General features: G+C 45.5%; 1 protein-coding gene across 2 annotated transcripts in view; it reads left to right on the top strand.

Moving 5' to 3' along the window:
- The window catches only part of CLCF1 (cardiotrophin like cytokine factor 1), a 1,327,966-nt gene that overhangs the window by 1,195,677 nt on the left and 120,166 nt on the right, over positions 1-12,123 (top strand). For both annotated transcript variants that reach the window (XR_014981107.1, XM_085651629.1), the window contains exon 4: positions 9,890-9,964. Coding sequence is in view for 1 of the 2 variants with exons in the window: in XM_085651629.1 (XP_085507755.1) it covers positions 9,890-9,964 (75 nt within the window). In the remaining variant the exon portion in view is untranslated. The remainder of the gene's footprint in view (positions 1-9,889; positions 9,965-12,123) is intronic.

Raw genomic sequence — 12,123 nt, 5'->3', positions numbered from 1 at the left:
GGTCATTTAAATGTAAAATGTATTGTGTGGAATGGCAATGCGCTAACACACCATTTATACTCCATACTACGCCACTCCACTTTACACCACTCCACTCTACAACATTGTACTCCACTCTATGCCCTTCCACTCTATGCCACACCTCTCCCTTCTTCGACACTCTACGACATGCTACTCCAATCTACATTCCTCCACTCTAAGACACTCTATGACAAGCCACTCCACTCTACGCTCCTCACTCCATGACACATGCAGGCCAGTCTCCTCTATGCCACTCTACTTTATGCCCCCCCACTCACCCCACTCCACTCCAACCTACACCAACCTATCCCACTCCACTCCAATCTACCCCAATCCACCCCCTCCATTATACCCCAATCCAGCCCACTCCACCCAATCTAGCCCACTTCACTCCACCCCAATGTACCCAACTCCACTAAACCCCACTCTACTTCAATGTACCCCACACCACCCAAATCTACCACATTACAATATACCCCACTCCATTTCAATTTACCCCATTCCTTTCCAATCTCCACTCCACTACAATCTATCCCACTCCAGTTCAATACAATCTGCTCCACTCTACCCAACTCCAGTCTACCACAATCTACCCCATCCCACTCCCCTCCAATATACCCCACTCCACCCCACTTCAATCTATTCAGCTCCACTCCTATCTACCTCACTCCAATCTACCACAATCTACCCACTACAATCTTCCACAATCTACCCCATTCCAATCCACACAATATATCTCACTCAAATCTACACTCTCCAATCCGCCCCACTTTACTCCAATCTGCCCCACTTCACTCTGCCCTACTGCACTTCACTCCAATATACTCCCCTCCAATCTAACCCACTCCACCCCAATCCAATCTACTGCACCCCAATCTACCCTAATCCAATCTATCCCACTCTGCCACACTCCAATCTACTCCTCGCCTCTCCAATCTATCCCTCTCTACCCCAATCTACCCCACTCCACCTCACTGCAACCTATCCCATCCCAATCCACCCTACACCACTCTACCCAACCCAATTCTATCCCAGTCTACCCCACTCCACTCCAATATACCCCACTCCACTCTTCCCCACTCCACTACAATCTACCCACTACACTCCAGTCTACCTCACTCCACAATAGTCTACCCCAATCCCCCAAAATCTTCCCTAAAATCTACAGCGTCAATCTCCCCACTCTACTCTACCACACTCTTATCTACCCCACTCTACCCCACTCAACTCCAATTTACCCCACTCTGCTCCACTCAGTCTACTGCAATTTAACCCACTCCACTCTGACTCACTCTACCCCAATCTACCCCACTACACTCGACCCCATCCTGCCTCACTCCAACCCACTTTACTCCAATCCACCCCATTCTACTCTAGCCCAATCTACCCCAATTTACGTCACCCCACCCCACGCCACTAAGTTTTAGCCATGCTGAACAGCAGCCACACTGGATAACACATTGCCAAACCCAATAGCTCTTGCATGGGTGCGACCTATTGGCTTGGTCAATGCTTGTTTAGCTATCTGATTCACTAATGGAGGTTACATTTATATTGGTGTCTGTGCCTATTTTCTGTCCCAGTCCGACCCTGGTAGCAGTAAGGGTTTAGGGTAAGGCAGAGCTCTTCAATCTGTGGGGTGTGGCCACCAGTGGGGCCGTGGAGTCATAAAATGGGGGTCGCGCACTTCTGCCTGGAACTGGAATCTAAAACACTCCTTTATTTTCACATCTGCCCTTTCCCCACTGTTGTCTTTGGGATTCCTCTGCTCTGCCCTCGCTGTTAGCTGTTGCCGTTCTCCGACCTCCGTTTGTCCGACTGGCTTGAGGAAAATCCACATAGGCTCTCCCGGGCTCGGGGGTGGTGAGGGGCAGGGAGGCAATCACACTCCCACCTGTGCCATTGTAAGGAACAATCTTTTTAAACTAAAATGGGTTTCTTTAAAGACAAAACTAGCCATTCTTAACAATACCCAAGGACCAGATCCAAGAGGTAAATGCACTGACTGTGCAAATGGAAATCCCCGTGTAGCTCACACTTCTCTGTGTGCTTGCTTTCCCTGTTATCAATTACCCCAATCAGCTCAGTTCTTCCCGACTACTGCGTACACACCTTAAAACCCCACTATGCACTGTCCTTGTTGAATCTACCAAGCCAGTTACATTTGGTAAATAGCTTGAGTTTCACTTACTGATATCTGTTATTCTACTTTTATTGCAAAGTTGTCCCACATTATTTTAAACTTGAAACTTCCATCTGAGCTTTAAAGTTCCCTAGAGAGGAAGTCACATTCCCACCTGCACCACTGGAAGGAACAATCTTTTCAAACAAAAAGGTTTTTTTAAGACAAAACTAGCCATTCTTCACAAACTTCAATCATGTGTTTGTTGGGTTCTGTACATTGGCACTATGATGTTGGTGTATCTTTAAATACAAGTTTTCCTTTGAATGTCAGCACATGCCACCACTACCATTGTTCCATACTAGAATGGTGGCATGTGGAATGGTCGGAACAGCAGTTGTACTTTGCTGTTGCTCTGGCCGGTCGTTTACTCTGGATCTCTCTCTCATGCAAATAAAGAGATTGAACTTACCAGCCAAGTTTCCACTTCACTGGCGACGACTGGATCTGGACTCTGGACCAGCTGGAAGCATCCTGATTGCCGAGGAGAACTTTCCATGACCTGTTCGTGTTCTCCCTGTTTGCTGCTTACGGCGCTTCGTCTACATTGTGATGTCCCTAACAGCGTTATTCAATTCCCACGAGTTGCCCCTGAGTGGTTTTCCTTGATTTGAAATGTGTACCTCGAGTACAAATGTCATGCAGGACATCACTCGCTTGCCATTACACCACAGTATCGTCATTGGCATCCTTATCCACCCCTCCAACATAATATACATTTCCCAAGAATAAACACACAACACAAATATTTTGTTTGGGTAAAGTTGCTGCAGGTTTATTACATACACCGTTATGTAATAGGTAGGTTATCTTACAGGCGATCCAAGGGCAGGCAACCAACTGGGCCGCCTGCCCGGCTGATGAGCCAGGCAGCACTGGGGCGAACCCTGCCTGTGCTGCCCTTACTAGTGATCCTCTTCCCGGATCACGTGACCGTTGGTACCTTCTTACTCACGCCCCTTTCAGGGCGGAGCGTCGCATAGCAAACCCCCCGGTTGTTCAGGCCCACAACCGCCTAGCGGGGCGCCGACACGGTTTCAAGGACCCTCCCATGAGTCTCCTCAGCTTTGGCTCTGGCACCCCCTATGGTGCCACGCAGAGGTACCCTTGGTACCGGCCTGCTTCCAGATCGCCCTGTAACTCCGCCACAGCTCTGGAGGCGGTCACCGTCGCCGCCAGAGCCCCCCACCAAAACCACTATAGTCTTACTTGCAGCCTCTCCTGTCTAGAGCCCCCAGCAAATCTAGATAAGAGAGAACCATCCCTACTGGTTATAGATGGTCCCATCTATATCCCAATAGCACTTGACGTTAGCCTGGGTCAGCTGGTGTCTGATGAAACAAAAGGCCCTTTTGGCCTTTGAAGTTGTGCCAAGAACTAATCACCCCTACGGGAAAGTTCCACTGCGTCACATGACTCAGCCCGCACCAACTTTGGGCGGGACAGTTTCCGACACCCTGGCTTGCATTGCCCCATCTATATGCTGCTCATACCTAGCTGCCGTCCTTCTAGCACGGTGTGTACCTGAACATCTGTGTCCAACATCTATGGGACTGTAGCCCACTTGTTGGGTAACCACTCACTTACCCCGCCTGCCACATTGGCTATTAAGGCAGGAAGGGTAGACCTTCACATTTGAACAGTCCCTTAGCTTTCGAAATCATGACGCACTGGAATGTTCATGACTAGAGGTGTGTGACAACGAGCAAGGCTGCCCTCCAGCACTTACCCTGCATCCCTTATTCCTAATGGGAATTTAGCCCGCTCAGCTACCTCTGTGGTGAAACCCCCTAGGAATACCCGCTTAGAGAATCTGTCTGATTCGCACAATGCGCACTGGTTGCAACAGAAGCCCATTGTGCTTGACACCTTATTACCCCATATCTTGGGACGGCAGCACACTATGTTGGCTGTCCGCTTCCACACCAAGCATGGCTAATATAGCTGGCCGTGCATGGCTTATGAGCTGAACTGCAGAAACAGGTCACCTACCCTTGGTTCTGGGGTGCTTAACTTCCCCCCGTTGACCAGCCAATTGCACAGAACCCTCTGTGTTATTGTGAAGCGCACGTGCTCCCGAGGCATGATGTCGCTGAAACCGGTGTGTGTTACCCACTCGATGATGTTTATGTATCGCCAACAGTCCATCCTAGTGTTAAAGGAATGCTGGATGATTCCTAAGGACTGTTGACTCAAGACTCCAGCCAGTTTGCGCCCAAAATTCGGGGGCAACCCAAGAAGTAGTTATGCCCTTCAAGGTACATCTAACCCAGCACTGTCTGTCAACGTGTTTGGGACCCCGGTCGCAGAAGATGCCCCTTCCAGTCTCTGGTTCTAGCCCATACCCGGAAAACCTAGGGGCAGACAAGTCTGTGGGAACCAGAGGGGAACATATGTGCAAATACCTGCCCTATCCTGAAATTCGGAATGCCCATAGTCTAACTACCCTGTCGCCAATTGGCTCTAACCCAGTGTTTACCAAACTTTGCACCGCAGCACACTTGTTAGGGACAACTACCACCACCCGCCTGCTGCCCTGGCTAAAGCACGGGTGAATATGTCAACTGAAGCGACCTGTAACCTGCCCTCGTTAGTAGAGGGCCAGTCTTTAGCTGCATCGACCAGACGTAGCAAGATGAGACTAGCTTGCAAGCCCCACTCCCACACAATTAAAATTAAACATAGTCCATCAGGGGCCGAGGCATTGCCTTCGCAGCACCCATCTTTGCGTTGCAATTGCCCAGAGTACGTATAAATTTGAACTTTACCACCACAGGGCTGGTAACCGGCATCAAAGAAAGACAGACCTGGGCATAAGGTCCCCGTTTCCTAACGTAAAACAATAATTAACCTGCACCATTATCAAATGTGCCACCAGCACCCGATGCGCCGTCCACCTGTTGCTATGCAGATGTCCGCCAATACAAAGACATTGGCGACCTATCCCTGTTCTGCCTTTGTGGTCAACAAAATACCATCTTCCATGATTTCTCCACTCATCCTATGATGCTGAACCTGGAATTTTAAGGCGCACGAGAGGTTCGGCGATCGTCCCAATACTAGATGCCATGTATTCAACTTATTCAATCGTCCCACTTAGTGGGGGCACTACGAGGACTCGTGGAACGGAATAGGTCGAAAGCATTCGTGCCAATTCAGAAACCACCAGGAAACCTCCGCATCATGCAGGAACTAGCCAATGTGGCAAATTCCCCAAAAATCGGACCCAAACCAGTGACCCCCCATAATACTGCAATCCCGACATACACCCGGGGGGGGGGCAAACAGGCGATTCTGGTTAAGGTGAAAGAACGTGCGAAATCCATCCTTGCACGCGGACATAAAACTAAGTTAGGCCGCACATCGATATAGCAAACAAAAGAACAGTGGGACACAGCCGTGCCACCTCCAAGAAGAACCCGTCAACGGTTTAAAGCCCACAGAAGGGAGAAGTACAGTTCCTGCTACTAAGGGGAGAAGTACAGTTCCTGCTTACTTCGAAACCAACAATAGAAGAGAAGGGAACCCTCTCTGAAATGCCCCCCATCGGCCCCCTGGGAAGCACGTGTGCTAGGGGGTGTGGGGGCAGAGAAACAATAACCACTGAGTGGTCACTCACGACACCGATTGGGTCAGATGCCCAGACAGAACTGATATTGAACCTGCATGTTCCACGATTTAACTCTGGTGCTATTCTACAGATTCGTGAACAAAACCGGTGTACAGCCGGCCCAGTGCAGGAAGTGGTCTGTCCAGTTCTCCTCCGCATTCTCCGCTATAGGGGCTACAGATAGTCTCAGGAGTGAGAAAGTCTTTCTAACGTAGCCAACAGACGTTTTATACTTGCGAGACTGCCCCCCATTATGGTACGACCAAAACAAGGCTAGAGCAGTGGGAGCATGAGTTCTTCTGCAACGGGTGTCTGTGTGCTGGCAACATTTATTAGCCACACAAAGAACCATGGACATCCCCTTAAATGCGAGTCGTCAGATCGTCAATGAAATAGTGTTGAATTTGAGACACAGGTGCCATCCAAAACCACGGTATTAAAATTAGCGAAATAGTTCTCATGAAAGAAAAGCATAGAACGAAAAGCTTGTCAAAGTCAAAGAACATATTAAACCGCTTTGGTCTACCTTGCTGAAAAGGATGGAGCAATGCCCATTATTAATATTAATGGATAAAGACATAATTCGTTCATGATCAGCCCAAGTGAGAAGCACCGCCCCCACGTGGGCTTCCCCCGTATGGCACCGTGGCAGTACAAGTTGGTTTAACGCACCAGTAATCCACCCCAAACTGATCTACTGTTTGGCCCCACCCTGGGCACCCTGTCCGGTTACCCCCAAGGCAGACGCACCGCAATGCCATCTGAAGGCAGCGTGACAAGTTCTGACCTAGAGCTGTTCACTAGGACACATACATCGATCCCAATATTGCGCGAAACTAGAATCAGCATTCGCCCACGCTACGTTATAGCAAGGCAGTTCTACGGAAAACCTGACACTTCTGCCACTATATGCCAGGACTCACGTCAGGCGGCCACTTCTTTTTGCACCACCTAGCTCCTGCCGTGCTGCCAATCATCGTAACACCACAACTACAAACCCCGACACTCGTGCAAGCGTGACACTTTCGCCTATTCCAAGCCCTCAAAGCTATCAGAATGGCTTGGGCAGCAGGCAATAGTGATTTTAATGTAAATTGAATTAATCAATGCCTGTTGTGGTCGTCTCTAAATAGACAGCCAGGCAGACTGTCACCAGCTCCGGTGTGTAAATTAAGTGACGTGTAGAGAACCATAAACCACCCGGTCAAAAAATGCTATAGCAACTCGGCAGCCTCACATCAAAATGTATGCAGGTTATTAGCTCACAAAAACTGGGCAGCTAATATGCCCAATGATCGTCACAGATGAATAAATAGCACCCAACCTCCAACAATCCATCTGACTGGCACAAGATAGCCATTGAGGCATAATTGGCTTGCCCATTTCAAATGAGCCATCTGCAAGTTGAAAGTGCCTACTGCAGGTAGCAAATAGCAAGTAACTAGACAGCAGCTCCAGTGGACGGCATAGCTCTTTTCTATTCTTGATTGGCATAATATTAGAAATACACAGTGGAGCACTCGTTGAGGACATTCATACATAATGTGTCCACAGTGCTCCACCTCCTTCAGTTATAGTGTTGTTCTAGCCCGCCCACGTTCAATAAGTGCTGAAGGACGAACATGGTGAAGGTGGGCGAGTGCACCAGCTTGAGCTCGACACGCACCCAACAAGGTACTGTCTAAATATACCTTGTGTAGCCTGCTGGTTCCTCCAAATGCAGCTGAAAGGCTGGCCCTGTGCGCTGACTCTAGCTCACGCAGTTTATTCCATTTAAAGATTCCCGCATCTGCTCCGTGCTCAGGGTTCCCCATCACTTCCCCGACGTTCAGACATTACCTCGAGGCATGGCAACCTCTGCGTAGAAGTGACCGAGTCTGACCTTACCACGGCTGCTGGGGCTTACCCGCACGCATGTGCCGGTGGTGTGTGTCGAATTCGTACATTGGATCGCACTGTAAATCGCACCATTTACCCTCCATTCGCTCCGAATGGAAGGCAATAAGGAAAAGCATAGTGTCCAGCGGCCGTGCAGGGACCGACGCTACCCCACACAGGGACCTGGCTACTAGGATCAGCACCTTTCGATGTGCATCAAGATTTCTAGCTCTAATGATTCACTGCAAGCACGCCCTCGCAGCCGAGGCGTCATGCTGCCGACCCATACTGCAGTATACAGTGCGTACCTAACGGCTGAGATGCCTACCTGCTGCCAGCATAGGGTCTGTGTTGTATATCTTAACATGTTTTTCTTCCTCGCGCATTGGGGGCTTTACTCTGTTCCCATTGGTTGTCTTCCCTCCACGTCATTTAGAATGTTCTATTGTTATTTAATCTACGTCACTTAGAGGCACGGCATTCGGCTTGCTGACGGGTTCCTGCTGGTCCCGACTTCTTATCAGCTGTATGCGGGTCTTATATATAGAAATAAATACTTAATTCATACTGACATCTTCGTTGGTATTTCTTTACGATTGCTGACACTTCAATTGGCGACGAGGAACGGGATACGAATGTTAAGTGAAGACCCGCGTGGCTGAAATACATTTCGTGTCTACAATTTTCGAGGACTACAACAGTCTTTAAACAGGCAAGTTATTGCTGTTTTTTGCTTACTTCGGGTTAACCATTTAATAATTTGCCGTGTATTTCTTAATTCTATGCCGTAGTTCTTTGTGGAGCCAAATGACGCATAGAAGCTATGTCAAGTGACGACCGCATCGAGTTTTATTTTAGGGCAAGTTGCTATGTTATTTTCACGGCATGAAAAGTTAATTTTTTACTAATTGCCGTGCATGGTACACTTTTTTCTGTCATACTTTAGTTGCTGAGGAGTTCCGTTGATCGTTGGTTTACAGTTAACGGCAATTCTGCTCAACTGAAACGGTTATTTTCTCAACGCTCAGCTGTAACTGTCATTGGAGGTGACGTATTGTTATACGCTAGCACGCATGCCTGCGCACAGCTGTAACGGCTTTTCCTCAACGTTCTGATGTAACTGTCAGTTGTTGTGACGTATTGTTCTACGCCCACACGTACGTATCTACGCTGCGTGACTCCATTTTGTGATGAAAAATTTTCCAAGTAAGTTACATTAGCTGTGCATTCTATTTGGTGTTGTGACTTTGCCTGCAACTATTTTTCTTCGGCGTTTTCATAGTAGATGTTAACATGAAAAGAACTCTACGTTGATAGTATTACACAAATAGGAGTTTTATTGAGAGTTGTTCAAGTAACATTTTCAAGAATTAAGTAATTATCTAAGGTTTTACTATTGACCACTGGAAGACTATATTTTTGCACGGCATATTTCTTTGAATTGACGTTCTTCAAATTGTTTTCAAAATTGCTATTGAAATTAAAAAAGAGGAAATTTTTTCCAAGACAAATATGTCAGAAAATTCAAATATCAGCGCGCCAGCAGCATTCTTATCTGATCCAGGAAAACCAGTTATGAAATGGAAAAACTGGTTAAGGGCATTTGAGAATTATTTGGTCGCGATAGATGGAAAGAAATATGAGCCAGAAAGAAAAAAAGCCATTTTATTCGGGTTGTTAGGTACGGCAGGCCCAGAAATTTTTGACAGTCTGCCGGAATTTGAAGTACCTCCGGGTCAATTTATTCCTATGAATGAATACCAAGAAGCGATAAAACATTTAGAAAAACAATTTGGAGAAGAACCCAACATTATGATTGGCAGACATCGCTTCGCAATGCGTAAACAATTAGAAAATGAGACGATTGAAGAATACATTGCTTGTTTACGTGTGTTGGCCACCAAGTGTGAATTTAATGACATGGTTGATGAATATATTAGAGACCAGTTTGTTTTTTATTGTTTTGAAAAAAAAATACAGGAGAGGCTGTTAGCTTGTAGAAATCCTTCTCTACAGGAAACCATAGACATTGCTAAAGGAATAGAGCGTTCTCTGGAAAGCACAAAGGAGCTCTCTTCTGATAAGAATTTAAAAACTGATGTATATTATATTCAAGAGCATAAGAAACATGTACCTAACTATGACAGAAAGGGAAAAACTAGTAAAAGTCCAAATTCTAATGCTTTTATTTGTTTTAGATGTGGTTCAAGGAATCATCGGCGGATTTTCAAGGGTGCCCTGCGCAGGGGAGGAAATGCACCAAATGTTTTAAGGTAGGACATTTTGCTGGTGTGTGCAACAATTTTAAAACTCAGAGATTCCAAAAAGTCAAAGTTAGTTCTGTAGATGATTTTGAGGAAGACATGTGCTCTAATATTGTATTGACAGTAGATGACCCTGGAGATGCCATAAAAGGTCCACTTGGTGTTGCGCACATAGGAAATGTGGAAATTAATATCATGGCGGACTCAGGTTCGCCTATTACCATTATTTCTGATATTAAGTACGAAAAGTTTTGGCCAAATACTGATTTACTAGCTTCAGATGTCAATCCCAAAGCATTTGGGGATTTTGACATAAATATGTTGGGTTATTTTCAAGATAACTTGAATATTAAAGGAAGAACCATTTCTACTAAAGTATATGTCGCAGAGCGTGGCAGAGACATAGTAGGGTGGAAAGATTTGGCGCGACTGGGGATTTTTCTCAAACCTGGTGCCGATGATCCTATTGTGTTGGATGAAACTTTTGTTCATGCAGTCTCTTTTTCTGATTCTTCGTCGTCTTTAGACAAAGTTGAATCAATTCTAAGTAAATATGAGGCTCTTTTTGAAGACCGAATTGGTTGTGTCAAAGGGTTTGAACATACCATAAAGTTGAAGAAAAATGCTATACCAGTTAAGCATAAGGTAAGACCAATTCCTTTGTCTGTAAAAGCTGAATTACAAAAACTTCTCAACAAGTTAGTTGATGAAGGGGTTATTGAACAAACCAATTCAGCAGAATGGGTTTCTGCCATAGTTTTGATTAAAAAAAAGAATGGTGAAGTTCGTTTGTGTGCTGATTTGAGATCATTAAACAAAAATATATTAGTGGACTGTTTTCCTTTACCCAAAATCCAGGAGATTCTTGCGGCCACGAAGGGTTCAAAATATTTTTCGTTGATAGATCTCAAATCAGCATATCACCAAGTACAACTGTCTGATGAATCTAAAGATCTAACTACATTCATTACTCCGTTGGGTGCTTATAGATTTGTAAGACTCCCTTTCGGGTTGGCTTCATCAGCCAGCGTGTTTCAAAAATTGATGGAATGTATATTTAAAGGAGTTTTGGGTGTTCAGAAGTTTCAGGACGACATACTCATTCATGCTAGTACAATCGAAGAACACAATGAAATTTTAGACATTGTTCTTAACAAATTAAACGAGAGAGGTGTGACAGTTGCTAAAGACAAATATAAGATCCTACAAACTGAAATTGAATACTTGGGCCATATATTGAGTGGTAGTGGTATCAAACCTAAACTCAACTTAGTTAGAGCCATATCTGATGCCCCTAAACCAACTGATAAAGATACCCTTAAATCCTTTTTGGGGCTCAGTGAATATTATTCACGTTTTGTTGAAAACTACTCAGAAATAGTTGAGCCTTTACGCGTTTTGCTTCGCAAAGGAGAAAAATATGTTTGGTCTGAAAATCAAGATTTTCCTTTTACAGAGATCAAAAAAGCAATTGTTAGAGCCCCTACTCTGAAACCCTATGATCCTGATGGTACCAATATCATCACAGTAGATGCAAGTTCGATTGGCATAGGTGCTGTTTATACTCAAAAAGTAGCAGGTAATGTGCATACCATCGCATTCATTTCTAGACGTTTATTGGATGCAGAGTGTAACTATAGCACTATAGAGAGGGAAGCCCTTGCTTGTGTTTGGGCTGTTGATAAACTCAAAATGTACTTATGGGGTAAACGTTTTGAGTTGATCACAGATCACAAACCTTTGACTTTCTTAATGGACGGTTGTGGCAGGGGAAATGGCAAAGTGTCTGCAAGGTTAGTAAGATTGTTATCAAAACTTCAGGAATACAATTTTACTATTAAACACATAGCAGGTAAGAAAAACGTAAGTGCTGACTTCCTTTCACGCCTCCCATTGAACAACGAAGAACCCAAAATGGAAGAAGACACTGAATGTGTAGTGTCGTATGTGCATGGTTTTAACCAATCAGAACAGGTGTGTAAAGAATCTGAATGGTTGAGCCTCATGGAGGAAGATCCAGTGTTAAACAAGGTAAAAGCGTATATATTGAGCAAGTGGCCGCCTATCAGAAATGTACATGCCGCATTAAAAACGTATGTGCAAGTTGCGGAAGAATTGAGCATTGAGAAAGGTTTTATTTTACGGGGGGATTTGTTGATTCCACCTAC

This window comes from Triturus cristatus, chromosome 4_1 (assembly GCF_964204655.1).
Source record: "Triturus cristatus chromosome 4_1, aTriCri1.1, whole genome shotgun sequence".
Classification (NCBI taxonomy): domain Eukaryota; kingdom Metazoa; phylum Chordata; class Amphibia; order Caudata; family Salamandridae; genus Triturus; species Triturus cristatus.
Note: the sequence above shows the minus strand (reverse complement) of the source record. Positions and strands in the feature narration are given on the sequence as shown.